The 20,544-nt window shown below is 49.9% G+C and overlaps 4 protein-coding genes across 4 annotated transcripts; 2 read left to right on the top strand and 2 right to left on the bottom strand.

Moving 5' to 3' along the window:
* Positions 1–606: 606 nt before the first annotated feature.
* FTJAE_5524 (uncharacterized protein) lies at positions 607–10,878 on the top strand (the record flags this gene model as incomplete). The annotated part of the gene is made up of 10 exons (XM_037352041.1): positions 607–995; positions 1,055–2,877; positions 3,072–3,133; positions 3,188–3,518; positions 3,579–4,364; positions 4,421–6,701; positions 6,756–7,330; positions 7,390–9,252; positions 9,311–10,074; positions 10,129–10,878. 10 exons carry the CDS (start codon positions 607–609, stop codon positions 10,876–10,878), a joined length of 9,624 nt encoding a protein of 3,207 aa, XP_037207366.1.
* A 682-nt stretch (positions 10,879–11,560) lies between these two features.
* FTJAE_5523 (uncharacterized protein) lies at positions 11,561–15,649 on the bottom strand (the record flags this gene model as incomplete). Its single annotated transcript, XM_037352040.1, has 3 exons — positions 11,561–12,223; positions 12,271–15,517; positions 15,570–15,649. The coding sequence occupies 3 exons, from the start codon at positions 15,647–15,649 to the stop codon at positions 11,561–11,563; spliced, it is 3,990 nt and encodes a 1,329-aa protein (XP_037207365.1).
* A 1,048-nt stretch (positions 15,650–16,697) lies between these two features.
* On the bottom strand, positions 16,698–17,685 carry FTJAE_5522 (uncharacterized protein; the record flags this gene model as incomplete). The annotated part of the gene is made up of 2 exons (XM_037352039.1): positions 16,698–17,243; positions 17,302–17,685. 2 exons carry the CDS (start codon positions 17,683–17,685, stop codon positions 16,698–16,700), a joined length of 930 nt encoding a protein of 309 aa, XP_037207364.1.
* A 1,674-nt stretch (positions 17,686–19,359) lies between these two features.
* On the top strand, positions 19,360–20,424 carry FTJAE_5521 (light induced alcohol dehydrogenase Bli-4; the record flags this gene model as incomplete). Its single annotated transcript, XM_037352038.1, has 3 exons — positions 19,360–20,034; positions 20,081–20,149; positions 20,197–20,424. 3 exons carry the CDS (start codon positions 19,360–19,362, stop codon positions 20,422–20,424), a joined length of 972 nt encoding a protein of 323 aa, XP_037207363.1.
* Between the last annotated feature and the right edge of the window lie 120 nt (positions 20,425–20,544).

Below are 20,544 nucleotides of genomic sequence, written 5' to 3'. Positions count from 1 at the left end.
GTAGATAGATACCTAAAATGTAGCTTCACTTTTGATATCGTTCATCTTTTGTTTGCTGATGATCCAATCACCCTGCCTGGAGGCTCACTTTGACTTCAACTACAGAAACGCCTTCGATATCAATCGAGCTGGTTCACAAAGGGTTTGGAGTCTGTCTCAACTCCGTGAATATCAGGTAGGTACCAATGATTTACTCTATTCTGGTGTTGTTTGGTATGGATATCCAATTAGTGGGCCAAAATGGGAGGCTGTCTTGCTATCGCATGCACTGACAGTTGCTGGGCAGTGCCAGTATCATTAAGCAGCAGCAGCCTCACAAGGTGAATGAATCACTCACCTACGCACCCTTCGCATTGTCGAATTTCTTCTCCGAGATCCATTCTTCGCTCTTAATTTCTCTCTTCTATCTCTTTTTACCCTTACCCTCCTCACCTTCATCGTTCTTACTGTATCTGACCTTTTCATTGTAAGTATAACCTCAACTGCCACATACTGAGAACTGTAAGATAAGGTAGTAGCTTACTTTATATGCCTTAGAGTTGACACTGAATCACCTGGCCTACCTATTAGGTTGGTAGAAACGCGGTGCCTCAGGTGCTAGAAGCGATGCCCCCCCCCGTGACTTCCATTCCCTCTCGGAATGGCAAGAGCGACAGAGAAAAGTCTTTGTCGCTCAACGACGCTCTTTACAACCATCTCGTACTCCCTCCCCAACTCCCGCAAAGACAGGACTCCAATCTCGACGAGCTCGAGAAAGCCCTGCTTAACCGACTCCTGGTTTCTGTGAAGCACATGCGAGATCTTCCCGGCAACGACCAGAGTTACGTTTGGAGCTTGATCGAACGAGGCCTTCGTGTTACCCAAAGCATTCATGCCGGAGGTCATGTCGACCGAACTGCACTCATTCGAGAGCTCAACGATTTTGGAGAGTCTGACTTTCTGGTCGTCTATGTACGGAGTCAGAACTGTGCTCTCTACATCCGGCGTTCGCATGAGTAAGTTCTGTCTTCATAACTCACCTTAAAACCACAGTATGTCAACTAACTTGATTCAGTGCTGTCTTTGGTGCCTCTGTCGTATTCGAGGCCTTTGAGACTTCGGCGCGCAATGAGGACGTTCTAGCAACTGAAAATGCGCTTCAGTGGGATTTTCCTGGATGTGCAGTGGCAGTCCCCCTTGCCACATTTCGTGAGAATGGTTTCGTCTCCAACCTAGCCAATTTCCTCGACAACGCTTCGCGAGAATCACTCACAGACTTCTCCGCACAAGCACTCAAAGCGGGAACGTCTATGCCCGAGTTTCGCAACACATCAGAGCCTGCTCTTATTTCCTCTATGCTCATGGCTATTCTGCAACAAAACGGCCGCCGCCTCGCCCCAACTCTTCTGCAGAAGATGGTCCGGGACGATGTGCTGTGGAACAATGCAGAAAGACCATGGAAACGACTTCCTTATTGGCTCGTGCTGCGAGTTACCATCTCTCGCTACCTTGCTCAACGTTTGGGTGAAATTGCGCGAGTTGAGTACAAGTTTTTATTAGCTCACCTCTTCAGTGAATTTCTCACACATGTGCAGCAATCAGGAGAAATACGACTTGACCGTCTCGATTTCCTCAAGAAAAAGCTTTGCCGACGGCTAGTCAAGCTAGAAGTCGATAAGGATCGGTCTCAAGATCTGGCCCAGAGAATTGAGTATCTATTCACCCAACTCGGCCCCGGATTACAGAATTCAATTTCCAAGGCAAATGCTTTCATCGAAGTGTCGTGGAAGCACCAGAAGTTGACCATGACTAAAACTATCCCTCCGCTGCCGAAGCAAGCTTCTTTCGAGGATATGAAGCTGAACCTGAAGATGAGCGGGATTACCCTCAACAAAATCTGGAGAGGCTATTCAAGGCCTTTCAAGGTAAACACTGAGCGGCAAGGTACCACGAATGTTGCACAGGCTGCCAAGCAGCATCTTAGCTCGTTCGCCGTCGAGCACTTCAAGTTAATTGATAAAGAACTCGCCATCGCCAGCCTTTGCCATGAGCAAAGCCCCCTTCCACACACAAATGTCGTAGGCTCAGCTGCTTTGATAAGCGAGTATCTGCGACAAGCTTATAGGGCCTACGATGGCATCCCTGAACTCAAAAGTTCACTGATCTTGAACATCATGGATCTGTGGGTTACCATGGATAAGGCAGCCTGTGCGATGTACCCACTCCTCGGCGAATTTCACCCTGTCTTTCGACCCGAGATGCTGGATGTTCTGCTACTTTCTACCTTCGATGATATGAAGCGGCTGCAGAAGATCCAGGTTTATCTACAGGATCGCATTGCTGCTTGCCAAGGTTCAACAACCAGCATTTTTGACGATCCTGTCCGGGGATCATTTGGACATCGCTTCTATGATGACTCTGACATGTCTGGTGAGATGAACGACTTGCATGAGTCAATAGAGGCATGGGCGACCCATTTGCGAGACAGCAAAGAAAAGGAATGGAAGACAAAAAGCGAAGAGTACTCAAGGCTATCCAAAGTTATCGATGAGAGCACATGTGTCTACATGGTGGACGAGGACAATCCCCACTTGCCCCCTTATCATGACCGCGATTGTCGTCGCTGCTACTTGAAGCGACAGTTGAAGAGAATTAGTATCCAGGCCTATGAGCATCCACTCCCTTCTGATCCTCATGTCGCAAAAGCTGTAGTTTTTGAGCTGCTTTGCCCTCAGACTTTAGCAAAATATCGAGATGCTACATGGACCGTTATGTCGATAGCCCTGCCTGCAGAGGAAGGTGTTGACCCCAAGTGCTGGGCGCGAGACTACCAACAACTACAGAAGTATGCCAACGACTCATCAATGAGCTGCTCTCTGGCATCAGTCACTAAACCTTGTAAGTATTCAGACGACCGTTCACCCCTCATGGCCACCCTTCAGGATGATGTCTACTCAAGTCCGAGAAGAACCATACAGTTTGTACTAAACTTGAACCATGAACACAAGTTTAGATATAAACTCCTCTCTTCGGAATCACTTATACAAATACAAGATTAAATTATAAGCAAGGCCCGGCTAACTTTAGAACAGTTGTCTCTACCCACTATCATTCTTTGGCATTCCCTATCGAATGGGATAACGGCAGATACGGTGTTTGTCGACCAAACGGATTAAAGTTGGCATATTGTGATAAAAACTCAAAACAGTGGCCTAGCCGTAGGGGCCATCTGAGCTTCTTACATCATGTCAAGCTTGAGATACCCGACTCTTCCCCGTTCTCGCAGCAAGACGCTGCCTTCTTCAAAAGTATTTACGGACCATCCTCTTACGAAATCATGGCTACAGCTTCGAGATGCCCCCAGGGTATCAACGTTCATGAATATCTTGCTTTTCAGACGGTTGCATCTGGAAAGTCCAGGCGCTGGCTATCTATTCTTGCCGAGTTGGCATCGGCCAACCTGAACTTCTCCAATGAGGCCACGATGTTACTCGTCACTCATCTGGCTCTTCAGTGCGGGCCCCTAGATGATTCCAGGAGTGAGTTTCGCATCATCCATGAGGTTTTCCGTGACCGTTCATTCTGCGAAACCTTCATAGAGCAAATATCACATCGATTGGACAGCCTGGCAGCCAATTGGAGAGAAATCTACCTCATGGAAACCATCGTCACCTTCACCCTCCGTCTCCTTGACTTTTCTTGGGAAGCACGTATGCCCGATATTTCTGAGCAGACAATTTCCCTTTTGCTACGTGCCAGGAACACGTGTGTGCGTTGGTTCAAGCTCCTTCGTGCTGAATCCTACAAGGTTGTCGAAGCTGAGACAGCACGGCGATTCCAACAGTATGGTCTTTGGGCTGCTCTGTTATGCAAACGCACATATGTACCTCTGGCTTGCGGCCGTCTTCAATTCGATGACTTGTCTCTCGAGATATTCATCCAGAGCAGTATCACTGTGAATGACAGCCTTGTGGTTAAGTTGGAGGCGCTTCCCCAGCTCCTTCAGCATACAATCATTCGAGATATCCGACTTTCATATCGACTTGCCCCGATTGTGTCGAAGCGAATTGTTGACGGCTTGGAAGTCTTCCGACGATCCCTCTGTGAGATGTGGCCGGAGGAAGAAGGATGTCCTCGAGTGTTCTCGCAAGTAAAATTGTACCCAGAAGCGCCGGACTGGGTATTTTGCCGATCTAGAACAGGCGACAGCGTTGACTCGATCGAGCAGAACGTTTCATTCAACTGTGTTAGAGGGCTTCTCCTTGTCGATTGCCAACCAATGGGAAAACTTCCAGAAGATCCAAAATATTCTGTTGTTCTGAACGAACTTTTTGGCAACCAAGCTCTCCTGACATTCCCATCAAGTCGCCCGGGGATGCAGTACAGTAAGTGCACCTTATCGACTTTACGAACAACGTGCTGTATGCTAATTGAAAAACAGGCCTATGCGTGAAACCTTATAGATACCAAGTCCATGTGGGATATGGTAGTGGAACGCGGGAGTTGATTGTTAGAGCTTTCCGAGGAAACTATGCACTGCAATTGATCCCACGTGAGACCTTTCAGGGCGACTACCCCGATCTTCCTGGACCCCTTGTGCACAATTGCTTCCACTGGATGCACTTGAGAACGGGAGACATTTTTATAACCTCCAAGGACAGACCTTGGCCGAATGAGCCTCACAAGGGGTACATTTTGAGCCTCAAAGACTGCACATGTTCGAGGACGCGCCATTACCGAGGCCTTCTTACAAAGGATTATATTGTCAACCCGTCAAGTCCACTCTTTAATCGTATTAGTCGAATCCTAGACTCACTTGAAGATCGCAGCCAGATCACTGTGTATCAACCTGGAGGAGACCGGAACCTTACAGTGGAGCTTCCAAGACTCAACATCGTGTTCTACACTAACAGGAACCGTCTACTCCAGTCGCCTCAGCTACAATGCCAAATCGACAAGGACCAAGATGCTGGGACCTGGTACGGCCTCCGCAGTAAGCTGGTATGCACTAGCCTTACCAACCCGATGCACAGGTCTATTTTGGTGCCTCTCGGGCCCGTCTCTGCTAGGTCAGAAGGGTGTCATGTAACAGTGAGGGTCGAACCCTCGGATAAATTTGGAAGGTTCAATATCAACAGCACACTTGGACGGATCGACTGCGCACCTGAGCCTACACTGGTTTTCACCAAGGCTCTTCTTCACGCGTGCACATCTTTTCTTCTGCCCGATCCTCTGACCGGCCGCACTGGAGCCGAAGAAGCTATTGAATGGCTTCAAGCGGGCATATCTCAGCCATGGTCCCCCCTAACCCCACCCTCTATGTTGGTACTGCACAAGATAGCTGGTTTAACACCGAGAAGAGTGTACTATCCGCAAGATCTTAAGGTTATGCGAACAGATACCTGGATTGAGTCCCTTCCTATCATTCTTCAGAACTCGGCATATAGGCAGATTGTGGATCGTATCCTTCAGGAGTCTGCAACTTTAGCAATGTTTGCAGCCAAAGAACAGGGTATTGTGAAGATGGCAGAGCTCCCTGCTTCAGGAGATATGCATCTACATGCACGAGCGATGTTTCGACAAGGTGCTGTCACAAGGTGTCCAGGGATTACGTCCAGCTGCACACAACCAGCTAACCAGAAGTACATGTCTCGGGATCGCCCCTCAACAGTCAACATCATGCATCGCAATGTGCTTGAAGTCACAAACCTGATCCGGAAATGGCCCCAGAGCTTCAAGACGACACATTGTATTGCTCAAACTCTCTCACAAGGCAGCACTGTTGGTGGTTTTACATCGGCCTTCAGTGGGACATCCATCAATGAGAGGCTGAAGGTTAATATCCTTCAACATTGGGGGTCGTTGGTCCGGTTTTCCCGTGACTCAACAGATCGATACAAGTTGATGTACCTCCTCGGGCCAATGTCGTTCCATCTCGACGCAAATATGCCACTTCTTCGAACCCTTGTTGCGTCCGCGGTATTCAGTGATCTGAAGGATCTTGAATTACCCAAATGGGATGAGTTTGATCATTTCCAACCGAATCAGTCACCACAGCTTGACTATATTCTGCATCTGCTGAAGCCCTACAGAGTTGCGGCGCCGGAGAACGATGCGATGGGCTTGGGGCAGTATTCGAGTGGCAAACTATTACGCAAGTTGCAAATCGAGCAAGCGAAACATGAAGCCAAAGTTGAAGATGATTGCAAGTACTTGGCCAACCACCTCCTTAATCAATGGCCCTGTCTGGAACCGAACGTCAGTGGTCTATCTCGGTCTGTGCTGATTGACATCGGGCCTGCGCTGGAAGTCATTCGTCCCGAGTGGAAACGCCTGTTCATGAACAAAGATCTCACTGAGCATCTCAAAGAGGTCCAGACAATTCTTGATAGACGAAACCTAGAAGACCGATACGAACCACCTACGGTTCCCTTATCCGAGGAGACCTACACGGTAAGTATGCGAGATGTTACTGAAACCGTCGACCTTCGGCAACTGCTGGCCAGACCGTATCGTATTCTCAAGGCCACAACGAGTACGAATCAAATTCCTTCTTCAGTCTTGGTGGATCGGCCATTTTTGACTGAGAAGGACTTTTTTCCAGGGTTCGGCAATGCCACTTGGCAAAGAAACACAGGTTCCGTGGCCAACCCCCCTTGGCCTGGTCTCACAAGGCCTCATAATGCCCAAATGGATAAGAGTTTGTCGGAATCAACTGTGAGGTCAGAATCCAGTATGAAATTGAATCTCATAACCCAACGCTTGGGGGCATCTAGGTCAGCTGTTCGGCGCCGTTATGCAGCAGACTTCCAGGAGAGTCTCGCTGCCTTCCAGCACACTCCTTTGTCCAGTACTAAAGAGTCGATGAAATCTCGAGAATTTGAGATCCACCGCAGTCTCGAGAAGGTCGAGGGCTCCTTCGGGGCGATATGTACAGCCTTGGAATCAAGTGCAATACTCTCACAAAGAAGGATTTTTTGGCTCAAGGCAGGAAACCTGTGGCCGATTGTGACTAAGGCTACACTTCTTTCTTGTCTCGGATCGGCTTCTGATGTCACACAATTCGGAAGCGGAATGAAAAATGCCATTTTAGAAATGGGAGTTAATATTACGAAACACCAAAGACTGGTCCGACTTCATGACCTGGCGTCAAAAAGCGTCTCGGGAAGATACCACGAAGAGGAGTCCAATGAGGGACATTCGAATTGGAAGCCCGAAGAGCATCCAGATTGGCTCCTGTTAGAAATAGAATCGAACATGATGATCCGTCCTGTTCAAGTTGATGTAGCTTTAGCCACAATCTCCCCTGGGTCGGGATCCAATTCTGTGCTTCAGATGAACATGGGGCAAGGTAAGTTGTCCCTGGAAGAAAATAATATCGGCCGATTTGAGTATTAATCAGTTTCGCAGGGAAAACCTCCTGTATTATCCCTATGGCTGCGGCAGCACTCGCCAACAAGAAACAGCTTGTGCGAGTTATTGTACCAAAAGCTCTACTCCAACAAACAGCTCAGCTGTTGCAGGCCAGACTCGGCGGTATCCTTGGAAGGGGTATTCGGCATGTCCCCTTCTCACGTCGAACCCCGACTACCGAGAAAAACATGCGAGCCTATCATTCAATACACAGAGACATGCTCAAGTCTGGAGGTGTCATGATCTGCCAACCCGAACATCAGATGTCATTCATGCTTAGCGGCCGACAGCGACTCCTGGACGAGCAGCCAGCGCAGGCAGGACCGATGATCAAGGTCCAAGAATGGCTCACAAGAGTGTCAAGAGATATCCTAGACGAGTCGGACTATACTCTCGCAGTGAGAACCCAGCTTATCTACCCATCTGGAGCTCAGACTGCAGTTGATGGACATCCACATCGCTGGCTTGTGGTTGAAGCCGTGCTGAGACTTGTTGATAACCATCTGTATGGTTTATCAAGATCTTTCCCTCACTCCATCAGCGTGATTCGACGAGACGGGGGCGGATTCCCCTTTGTCTTCTTCCTCAGGCAAGACGTTGAGGATGAGCTGGTGCGGAGACTTACAGCAGACATTTGTCACGGTGCTGGTGGCATTCTGCCTCTCACTGAACAGGCAATGGCAACTAAAGACAGAGTCGCCGTCAAGAACTTTCTCATGCATGCTCGGCCTAACGCTGCGAATATAGAGCGGATCCGGAATCTCTCACCAGACAAGCCTAGCTTGAGACAAGCAGTTTATCTTCTTCGAGGACTCCTTGTCAATCGCATCTTGATGATGACCCTCAAGAAGCGCTGGAATGTAGAGTACGGCCTCCATCCGCATCGCGATCCTATAGCAGTGCCTTTTCACGCCAAAGGTGTTCCGAGCGATCAATCCGAGTGGGGTCATCCTGACGTCGCGATACTATTCACTTGTTTGGCGTTCTACTATGATGGTATAAATCTAGCTCAACTTCGACAATCACTCGAACATATCCTCAAGTCCGACGATCCATCAACCGAATACGATAACTGGACCCAGAGCTCTGAGAATTTCCCTTCTTCCCTCAAGGCCTGGAACTCAATCAACGTGGATGACGAGATGCAGCTTAGAGAGATTTGGAAGGTCGTGCGGTACAATGAGGTAGTCATCGATTATTTCTTGAACAACTTCGTGTTCCCACGACACGCCAAGCAGTTTGAGGTAAAACTTCAGGCCAATGGCTGGGACATTCCACTCTCACCCCTCGGAAGCACAACAGAGAACGACAAAGAGACAACAAGCAAACCGCTGAGTACAGGCTTCAGTGGTACCAATGACAACAGAACAATGCTTCCTTTGAACATTCAACAACAAGATCTGCCGAGTCTTCATCACACAAGCGCAGAAGTTTTGACCTATCTCCTTCACCCTCGAAATCGTCATTGCATTCTACCTCGGGATGTGAAAACTCAACACATGGGGAGGGCCACCGAGATGGATCTCCTATGGTGCCTTCAGTCGAAGTCCATCCGCATCCTGATCGATGCAGGAGCCCAGATATTGGAGATGGACAACTACACTCTGGTTCAGCAGTGGCTAAAGATTGACCATTTCGCTTTGGCAGGCTTGTACTTTGACGAAGAAAACAAACCTTGGATTTTGACCAAGGAAGGAAGAAAAACGCCCCTTCTCGCGTCGCCTTTTGCTGATGACCTTTCAAAATGCTTGGTATACCTTGATGAGGCCCACACCCGTGGCACGGATCTCAGGCTTCCTCCTAAAGCTAAGGGTGCCCTCACTCTTCGTCTGGGCCAGACCAAAGACCACACTGTTCAAGGTAAGTTTGGCATGCAGTTACCAGAACCTTCCGAGGCCGATTCGCTAACAACTCGTAGCTGCTATGCGTCTACGACAGCTGGGAACAACTCAGATTGTTTCTTTCTTTGTCCCTCCTGAGGTCCACCAGAGCATCTCAGACCTGCGAAAAAAGACTATTCATGAACCCATCAACTCAGCCGATGTCATCGAATGGCTTTTGGACAACACATGTGACCAAATCGAGCAGTTGCAGCCCTTGTACTATTCACAGGGCATGGATTACTGCCGTCGGATGCAGGCCGCTTTAGATCACCCGGACTTCTTGACCGACAAGCCTCAGCGAAAAGCGTATGTCCAGGCGATTAAGCAGGACGAACAGCAGAGCCTGCAGAATCTTTACGAGCCCAAATTAAAGAACCGCGCCGTCGGCATGCAGACATCTAACAACGCGGTTCTTAAAGGCTTTATTCATGACCTCAATTCAAGACGCAAAACCTTTCAAGATACTGGCCGAGCTGTTCATGCCTCTGCTCTACAGGAAGTCGAGCAGGAGAGAGAGGTTGCCTTCGAGGTTGAATCAGTGCGACAAGTCAAGAAGCCTCAACACTTTGCTGCTTTCTCTTTCCCAGGTCTCAACGCCAGCCTCGAGGCTTTTATCAAAACTGGGAGGCTTCCTGCAGATACGAATTACTTCACTCACGTATTCCATGCCCTGTCAAAGACAGGAACTGGTCGCAAGTACAAAGTCCAACCGAATGTAACCAAATCAAAATTACTCGAGACGGCCGAGTTTGGCAGAACTATCAAGCCCAAAGGAGACCTCTCTACCGATGACTTCTTGGTATGTGTTTTACTCGCTTATCCTCTAACAATTTTAGAACTAACAAAGCCTCAGCGTCCCGTCAATTGGATCATTTGGAGTTCCGTCGCCGAGATCGCTGTCATCATCATGCCGGAAGAAGCTGAAGCTTTGATTCCCATCATGCGGAACTCAGGTGTCCCCACGCATCTTCTAGTTTACTCTGCACCAATCACACGAAAAATGCTTCGATTCAACGATCTAACTTTCCATAGCATTCCTCCTCTACCTAATGACTGGAAAGCTCCAGAATGGCTTCGGGTTGAGCTGGGAATCTACGCCGGGCGCTTGTACTTTGAGTGGGACGAATACGATGCCCTGTGCTCCTTACTCGGAATCCAGAGTGGCGAGCTCGGTAATCATGCACAGGATGAAGAGCCTACTGAGACTGATACGGATGCTGAGACAGAGACATCTAAGCCACAAAATGACCTCGAACACAAGCTCGCCAAAAGTCCTCTGACGTTTCTACAAGAGTGGCTAGCAGTCCGTCGCCGTGGGCAGGACTTTGCTCACAGCCCCATGGGCTTTGTCAGTCAGGGCAAGCGTCTCCAAGAGGATCATGTCTTCTTCAAGGCAGCAGAAATAGACAATGGGATATCTGAAGAGACTGTGCTGGCACCAGTCCGATTGTCCCGTTTAGCTGAAAACGATGGGCAGGACGATGATGGCTACTACGGCGTCGACGACATGGGTGCCAACGAGGCTGGAGATAGTGACTCCAGCGACGACGATAAAATCGAGTACGACGAGTCCGAGTATGCCAGCGCATCATCAAGCGATTGAGCGTAATTTTGGAAGGAATTCATCGCTTTTGACAATGGCTTAAGTTATGAGGATATAGATGGCTTGGTATGAGGTCTTGGTCATGTCGATGACATTTGTGCGGTCTAGTGTAATAATACACGTGAGAGTTTTGTAATATGTGAGAGTTCATGACAGAAGGAGTGATAATCTTCTCAAAATATCCCTTAGATGATGAGAACTCAACATGAACATATGAAGATGTTATGGCTCTTAATGATACTTGACCCTTTGAGGAACTGATATTCCATCATAAAATTATTACAGCAGGCCCTCAAGCGATTCGGAACAGGAAAAGAATGCAAACAGACTTTCTAGTCGGGCAGTTCTCCCCTGCTTATTTCAAAAATCTATATCACCAGAGATTCTCACCGGTCAATGTTGTTTTATGGACACGCAGTTAGATTGAGAGAATCAATACATCTTTATCTCAATTACTTGGGCAAACAAGGGTTATCCGACCATATCTGACATGATGCCTTCCCATCCATCTAATTGCCTCTGAATTAAACCCATGTCCCAGCATCAACCATTACACCTCCCGTCCAAGAAAATTCGTTTCAAATTGTGACAATAATACAGAGCAAATCGCTCGACATGAATGCGCCTTTTTTCAATACAAATAGAGTTCGTTGCATCATAACATTCTTCAGTTGGCAGATTCCTAAACCAGACTGTCTTCCAGACGCTTGAGCTCATGAGGTGTCCACTGGTAAACACCTTGTCGAAGAGCAGAGAGGACAGTCTCTCGCTTGACAAGCTGAGATGGGACGTTGGTACGGCAAGAGGCAGCGATACAGCTGTTGTCAGTCCAGCCGACACGGAAGTCATCACCCCACCAAACACGGAGATCTTGAGAAACGCGCACGGTGATCAGAACCGATGAGAGGTCTGTATAGCCATCCAGATCAACACGGGTCAGCTCGTAGCCGCCCTCGGAAAATGTTGGACAAGCCGGTACTTGCTTGGTTTCCGACCAAGCGATGGACTCTTCGGTAGATGATGTCTCATTCCAGCGGTAGGCTGAGATCTCAAACTCGCACCACTTCTCGTCTCCATGGGCATCACATCCAAGGCTGGCTCCAAAGAGGTCGAATCGGAAGCAAGGGCTGGCGGCGTGGGGGCCTACACCAATCTGGGCGACGTCTCCTGAGATCGTGGATGTTGTGTTGGAGAGTGCCGGGGGAACAAACTCCACTAGCTGACCACCAGAGGTAGGGATATATGGTTGAGATTGCCTAGAAGAAGGCGGTGCGATAAGGAAACCTCCTGAAAACCAGATATTCTCGACGGGATTGAAGAGAGGCCCGGGTTTAGAGTTATCGAACTGAAAAATATTAGCAAAGGTCTATGTATGAGCAGATGGCTACTTACATCAATGGTGGTATTGCCAATGCTTCCTCCTGTTGCACAGATGGAAGGAGAACTGGCTTTGGAAGTCGTTTCTGTGGCCGTGGGAGAAGTCACACTGGATTCAGAGGCAGTGGTGTTAGACCATGACATGCCTTGACGGCGAAAGAAACGCTTTCGTGGAACAGTGACGGTTGCAAGAGTGGTGAGAGGGTAGTCAATTGTGTAAGAAGTGGTCTCATCCTTGATGACATTGGTCCAGGTAGTGGTCTGTAGAGTGGCAGTGCCTGCAGAAAGAGGCCAGAGAGTGTTCTCGCTTGCAACGGGTCCGTACGCAGTCTGGGAAAGCTGATTAGAAGAACCGTCGCCTGATGGGTTACTGGTGAAGGGAGGCTGCTCTTCTCCATCTGAAAACACAGGACCATTTGAAGTGTCAACAACAGAAGTAACAGTCCAAGTTAAAGTTCCAGTGGTTGTTCCGGAAGCAGAAGTGCCCTGCGCATCGGCGCTGGCATCGGTGAGTATAACCGAAATGGAGTTTTCGGGCATTCCGTCATTGTAGCCGTTGAGAGTTGGGATACTGGTAGAAAGAGGGCCCTGGTCTCCTGTAGTGAGGACAGGCTCAGAGTTAGATGGGGGCGTAATGCCAGCAGAGGTTGCTTGTGGAATATCAGCAGAAACACCAAGCGCAGAAGAGTCACTGAAGACAATGGTCTGCTCAGTCGGTGTTGGCTTTCCGTCAGGGCCAAGTACGACAGCAGTTGTGACCGTGGTGAATGCTTGTGGAGAACCAAGAGATGAATCAGCTTGATCACCAGTAAGGCTTGTTCCAGCAGGATTTGCAGTACCAGTGGGAACGACAAATGTCGAATCAACAACTGTTGGAAGGCCATCTGTTCCGATGATTGTGTAGGTAATGCAGGTGGTGAGGCCAGACACCTCATCATCATTTCCACCGGAGGGCAGAACCGGGGAGGATGTCACTGGACCAGGATTCCCAGTGGGTAGGCCAGAAGTAAGTGAGTCGGAGACAAAAGAAGGATTGCCAGGTGATTCGGATTGAGTGTTAGCTGATCCTGGGATAACCCAGGTTGAATCGACAATGGTTGGAAGACCATCGGGTCCAATGGTAGTGTAGCTGGTACAAGTGGTAATTCCTTCGCTTCCATCATCCGATCCAGAGGCATCCGAAGGTTCAGAGGAGGGTAGTTCAGGAGCTCCAGTGGTTTGCATGGATATGGCAGATGTGGCGCCGTTGGGTAGAGAACCCGAAGCCCACGAGGGTCCTTCGGTGCCAATGCTGATACTGGGGTCAGTGTTTGTCGGACCAGGGATAACCAAAGTGGTGCCCACGACTGTAGGAAGACCATCGGAACCAATGATAGTGTAACTTGTGGAAGTGGTGATAGGGGTGGCGCCGCCCAAGTTGGATGTTGTAGAAACGGATCCTGGAATATCATCAGGTCCGAAGGTTGACAGGCCGGAAATGGTCAAGAAGCCCCCTGAAGAGTCTGAGCCAGGTGCGCCAGATGGATGTCCAGAGTCAGAGCCAGATCCAGTTACAGGAACAGCCCAAGTGGAGTGGACCACCGTGGGAAGCCCGTCAGTGCCAATGATGGCGTAGCTTGTGCATGTTGATGAGCCAGAGCCTCCAGACCCATCCTGAGGTAAGCCAGGCGCAGAAATTGGACCAGTGGGGATGCCACCCACATCGATTGGTATGCCAGAGAGCGAGGCTTGGGGAATGCCAGTTACGGGAAGCTGTGAGGAGTCCTCAAAGGAAGGTGTGCTGGAAGGGATAACCCATGTGGAGTCAATCACTGTAGGAAGACCGTCAGTGCCAGTGATGGTGAATGTTGCACACGTAGTGATTCCTCCTTCAGGTCCGCTGCCAGGAAGAGATTCAGCCTGAGAGTTGGAAGGACCCTGTGAGCCAGGGACACCAGCAGATACAGCAGAGGGTAGTGGAAATACTGTAGGAATTCCGCCTGGGAGGCCGGGATTGTTGCCACTCTGGGTGAGACCTGGGGCAGCTGAAGGCTGTTCTTGGCCGGGGCCAACATTGCTTCCGCTGCTGACAATAGTGGGTAGTCCGTCTTGGCCAGTGATGGTGATGAAGGAGGGAACAGGTTGGCCGGCATCATTTCCACCGGGGACGTTGGTGAACCATGGAGAGTTCTCGCCTTGGCCTTGAGGACCAGCCTGAGTGGTCACTGGGAGACTGTCACTCGCTTCTTGAGGAGGCATAGCAGAAGGGAATTGGGGCTGGCTTCCTGGTACACCACCATTGCTTGGAGAGCCAGGTGCCGGGAAAGGAGTGGGGGCAGCAGTGTTGGCGCCAGAAGCTCCAGGGAAACCCGCAGAGGAATCATCACCAGAAGCGCCATCAGAATACCCAGGTGCACCATTGGAACCAGGGATTTGGGAGAAAGATGGAGAATCGGGGTTGTTTTGAGAGCTGTTCTCACCATCTGATCCAGAGCTGTCGCTAACGCCCGATTCAGACCCGGAGTTGGAGCCGGAGTTTGAGTTATCGGAACCATCACTAGGATCGTTGGTACCACCGACGCCGTTACCGTTGCCTGTGCCGTGACCATCTTCGGGGTCGCTGCTATCACCAGATCCTGTACCATCATCTGACCCTGTACCAGAGCTTGAAGGGCTACCATCGGGACCCCAAATGTCGAGTGTCAACGTGGTGAAAGGAGGGACAGAAGATGCCGGCATCAGAGAAGTGAAATCCGCAGGCTTGGTAGGGAAGGGTGATGGGAACTCTGAGTCATCAGAACCCGAATCGTCAGGCCAAGGGAAATCTTGTCCGTCTTGAGTATCGGTGGGGTAGACAGTGATAACAACAGTCTTTGTGGAGCGGAGAGAACAGGTAGGGAGGTCAGAGGTACCGGCGTTGGGAGAACCGGGTGATCCAGGGATGTTCTGAGGTGCATTGGTAGGAAAGCTGCCAGGAACGATAATTGAACCAGCACCAGGGATATTGGGAGAAGAATTACCAGGAAGGTTTCCCGGACCACCACCAGGGACACCACCAGGGACACCACCAGGGACACCACCAGGGACACCACTAGGTCCATTAGGAGGGAGACCGTTAGAGCCACCGTCGGTAGAGCCGGGGCCGACGCTGCTGGGCAAGGAGCCAGGAACGTTTCCGGCAGCGCTGCTTGGGTACGAAGGGTTACCAAACCCGTCGGTGTTGCCAGGAATGGTGTTGCCAGAGCCGCCAGGCGAGCTACCAACTGGGCTTCCGTTGGGGTTTCTTTCATCCAAGGTTAGCCGGGGACAAAGATGAGCGGTGCATTGTAACTTACCCGTAGTCAGTTGCCTGAGCGGCAGTATGACCCAAGAGACCGGTGGCCACAAGGACCCCGAGAGACGCGGCGATACGCATCTTGGGTGGTCAACTTCGACGTGAAGAAAGTCGAGCGGTTGAGAAGCGTGTACAAGGAGAAGAGAAGATGTGGGATGATTGCCGTTGGTGGGCAAGTGTAAAATGCTTTGCCAGAAAAGCTGAGAAGAGAGCTTGAAGATGAATGCAACAGAAACGAGAGGACTGAGAAGATGCCCCTTCTCGAGCTGAGGAGGATTGAGGATGAAGGGAAAAGAAGATGAGGTGGGATGAAGAAGAGAAGAAGAATTTTTGGGAACGAGATCGAGAGGAGAAGGATATATACGCTGGGTGCCAGGGCGGAGGGGGACGAGGGAAGGAGTTCCTTCCTCCTGGAGCGGCAGAATGTTGGGGATGACGCGTTGAGGAGTTGCGCGAGCCAGAGGGGGAGGAAGTCACGACAAAGAGGAGGAAGGAGCGCGGGCACTTCGTGAGGCAGTTGCCAGCCGGCAGTTGTCTCCCTACCTTATTGGACCAGACCAACCAAAGAGACAGGCGCATCAATCAATGTGAGAACGGAATCTAGACCTGCACTTGCATTCAGTAATTCAATTTAATATCAGATTAGTCTCTATTGACATTACAAGATGTCCATCTCTTCAAGTTCCAAGATTGTGATATGATGTTTCACCGGTAACTTCAACTTCCAGCACAGGGAACCCAGTTCAAGTCACCACATGGGCTGTTGAGCGAGTCGAAAATCGGTAGCCAATGCTCCTTCCTGTTCCCCAGCTGTTGGCAGCGTCCTGCACCTGGACGCCACGCATGATGGGACGATTTCTCGCGAGGCAAGCACTCGGGCAGCAGGCAGGCATGCAAGGCTTTGATGCCTCAGTCATTTAGGATCCCAACCAGCCTTCCATTTTGGAGATACTGCGGTGCTTCCAGTGAAGGGAATGTACTAGATGTGGTCAGAATCCCAAATGAGAGAGACTCATGCGCAGAATACGAGTACACTGACATCCAGCCGAATTGTCGAACCTCATGGCAGTTCTGTGAATTAGATAATCAAAATAAGACACTTGTATTATGGTAACTCGTTATCCTTGGCTCATATAACATCATCGGAATAATCAGTGTAAGGGGGAGGTGCATCGGGGTGAGGATCCTCATGGGCATCGTCTTGGTATGCCTGACCATTCGCAGCAGTATTCTCAGCAGGGCCCCTACTCTCCTCCTCGATGCGAGCCGTCCACTGAGCTGCACCAGCTGTAGTTGTCAGGAGAAAGAAGAGCGACAAGACAGGGATGAGTTCAAGAATCATGGCGACTGTGCCGAACCAAACATACTCCCACGCGCGATCCCTCAATGCCTTCTTCTGCTCAGCCTTTGAGAAACCCTTGATTTGGAACCAGCGATAATGAGCGAGCTTGCCGAGCCGAGTTCCAGTGATGATGATAAACGCAGGCGTGCCAACAACTGGAACGAGGTTGAGCGGCAGGAAGACAATGAGCTCAACAATCTGGATGATGCTCCATGGAGTGTAGATGGCAGCAGTAGTCGGCTTTCCGAGCATTCTGACCGGGTTGGGTGCGTCCAAGAAGAGGATCCGCTGTGGTGCAACAAGATCTTTATGTCCAAGCTTGATGAGAGCCGCCTACAATTGTCAGTCACTGAACTACAAACAGCAACCGTTTCTCGGTCCAATTACTTACATCAAATACATCCACTCGACATTCATCAACGAAGAAGCCCTCGAACAGACCCTGGATGATGACCAATCCTTCGCCTAGCACCAATACCACGGCATTGACCCACGCGCCCCAGCCATGGAAGATCGCTAAGAAAGCATACTGAGGCAAGAACGCAAACGTGAAGAGTAAAAGGTACACCAAGAATGAGATTAGAGATATTGGAAGGATCCTTCCAACCAGGAGTGGCCAGAACTCGCGGTTTTGAATGAAGAACCAGATGCCACGTAAAGGATACGACGCGGCAACGCCGGCCCTCTTGAGGTACAGCCACGGCCGATGGATTGGGCCTGTCCAAGGTCCTACATGAGGATGGGTTGAGTTCTGATACGAGCCGTTGGAGGGCATTTTGACGATCGATATGCAGTGATGGAGATTCTTCAGGGCATCACCAAGAAGGGCATACAGTTTACATGTGGTGTTGCAGGCAACAATAACAGCGGCTGTGACGTCAAAGAACGGAAAATCTGGCTGAAGAGTGGGGCCTTGCGGTCCTCACTCAACCTCGACTGGATCAACGGCGTTTCAGAACCTTCTGAAACCCCAGCAATAAGAGAACTGGGCAGCACAACTTTACGGAAAGTAGCAAAAAAAAGAAAGCCTCGCAAACGCTCGCAATTGAATTATAGGAACAGCCCGATGCGGGGGTCGAACCCGCAACCTTGAGATCGCGTACTCGTAAGAGTCTCACGCTCTACCGATTGAGCTAACCGGGCGTGGCTCTTATTGGTTGGGAGCCGTGGCCTCAGTCGCGTACTGTTGCTGTCGGAGTTGGGGAGATTCAGTCGTCGCTCGGGGAGTTTCTGAGGGAGACGTGAGAAAGCAGAGATGATGTTGATGCTTTCTAACCCTTTTCACGATAGCTTTGAGACTCGAGCGGGGTAATAGATGTACCGTCTTTGAGGCTGATAACTGTGACAGATTGGGCTGATGCCCACTATTTGAGAAAGCTCATCTCTCTGACGATGTGTTAAACGACGTTTCTATCATTTTCATCCCCTAACTTACGTGATTCTAATAACCAATGTGAGACACACCGGCCCTGAGTGATGTTTGATGCTAATACATCGATAGCATCATGAATAGCAAGATCGAATGCCAGTGCGGCGCAGTCCAAATCACAGCTTCGCGACCCCAACCCCTCAGCGTCTACTGCTGTCATTGTACTGAATGTCAGAAACAATCGGCTTCTGCCTTCGGTACATCAGCCATCTTCCCAGCTGACGGTATGTGGCCTCTCTCCGAAGATGTCCTATCCAAGCTCGGAGTCTGGAAACGACCTACAGACGAGGGAAATACCCTGGAGTGCTACTTTTGCAAGACGTGCGGCGTGAGGGTCCTACACCGCAGCGTCTTGCCAGACGGCCAAGGGAAGCCATATATTTCGGTGAAAGGGGGTTGCGTTGAGGGTTTGAGTTGGGAGAATGCGAAGCATATTTACACTCGAAGCGCTCGTGTTCCTGTGCCTGAAGGGAGTTATCAGACTGTACCTGAAGGACAGGATTGAACTTTGAGCATGGGAAGCCATCAAGCTTCAACACAGGCGTGAGAAGTATGGTTCTGGGCCTTGAACATGTTGGACCAGAAGAATGTTTGACCAAGTTGTAGAAATGATTATAATTATGATAATCTCGCGTATCTACTAATATTACGATAGTACACGCCGGTAGGTGGGGTCATCGGGAATCCGGCCCCTGTCGGAGGTGCCAAAACACCATAAAGCCGATCCCGTGAACCATCTCCGACCGAATTTGAGCATCACCGTGCCGGGGTCCACATTACCTCGACTTGACCCTCAACATGACCATGTACTCTATGAGGCAAGCCATTATCAGAGTTTGATATCGACCTAAGCCTCAGTGATAGTGTCGATAGCCCTGAGTATAGACAGGGGAATGACAAATGCCATTTAGAAGCAATAGATAAAACGGATATATAAGTCCTCGCCGCCCTTCTCCTCAGCCCTGAGCTCAGCATTATTATCGTTATCCAACAGCGTAAATACCAGGCTCATCATAGAAAATGGCTGTCCGAACACAGCTTTTCCCTCCGTCCCCTACTTTCACAGAATCTTCCCTACCGTCCTTGAGCTCCAGGGTGTACATCGTCACCGGCGCAACATCTGGTGTTGGTCTGGAACTGGCTAAGATTCTCTATTCCCGCTCAGCGATAGTTTACATAGCTGCACGCAATTATTCCAAGATCACGTCGGCCATAAAAGAGGTGCAGTCAGCGTTTCCTGATTCCACAGGACGTCTTGAGTCGCTATGTGTTGACCTCTCCGATCTCGCAAGTATCAAGCCCGCAGCTCAGCGATTTCTCGCTAAAGAGCCAAGACTTGATGGCCTAGTACTCAACGCTGGTGTCATGATGCCCCCCGAGGGTAGCAAGACCGAGCTCGGGCATGAGTTGCAAATGGGAACGAATTGTTTGGGCGGATATCTACTGTCGCGACTTCTCGAGGAGCTTCTGGTGAGGACCACGGTTGTCGCAGACGAGGGAACTGTTCGAGTTGTATGGCTTGCAAGTACTCTTCAGATGGGCACGCCCAAGGGAGGCCTTGTCTGGGACGAGGTCAAGAAGGAACCAAAAGTGGTAAAAGACCAGATGGAGAACTACATGATGAGCAAGGCAGGCAATCTTCTCTTGGCCCACGAGACTTCTCGGAGATTGGGATCGCAAGGAATTATATCAGTGGTGGGTTTGCCCGCATGGGAGTGACAGTACGATGCTAACGAGGTAGGCTGTCAACCCAGGGTTCTTGAAGACGGAGCTTCAGCGTCATATGCCTGGACCTGTGTCTTTCATGATGGTAAGTAGATATACTACGCCTTGAGCAAATATGCTGACGATATGCAGGGCCTCATGTTTAAAGCGCCCAAGTATGGAGCTTATAGTGAGCTGTTCGGACTGCTGTCACCAGATATCACCGCCGATAATAACGGAGCCTTGATCTACCCTTGGGGTCGTATCGGATGCATCCCAGATGACATCAAGATGTCTTTAAAGAATGGACAAGAGGGGGGCACTGGCCTCTCAACAGCTTTCGCCGACTGGTGTGAGAGAGAAACTCGTCAGTACAAGTAGTTGGTAGTCAAGTAAGAAGTATTGGTTTGGTAGAGTGATTTCCATTTAGATCTAAATAGTCTCACACGGGTATCATGTCATAACTTATCCCAAACGCCGTTGTAAACAAAGAAATCATGG

This window comes from Fusarium tjaetaba, assembly GCF_013396195.1.
Source record: "Fusarium tjaetaba strain NRRL 66243 chromosome Unknown NRRL66243_c0000107, whole genome shotgun sequence".
Classification (NCBI taxonomy): domain Eukaryota; kingdom Fungi; phylum Ascomycota; class Sordariomycetes; order Hypocreales; family Nectriaceae; genus Fusarium; species Fusarium tjaetaba.
Note: the sequence above shows the minus strand (reverse complement) of the source record. Positions and strands in the feature narration are given on the sequence as shown.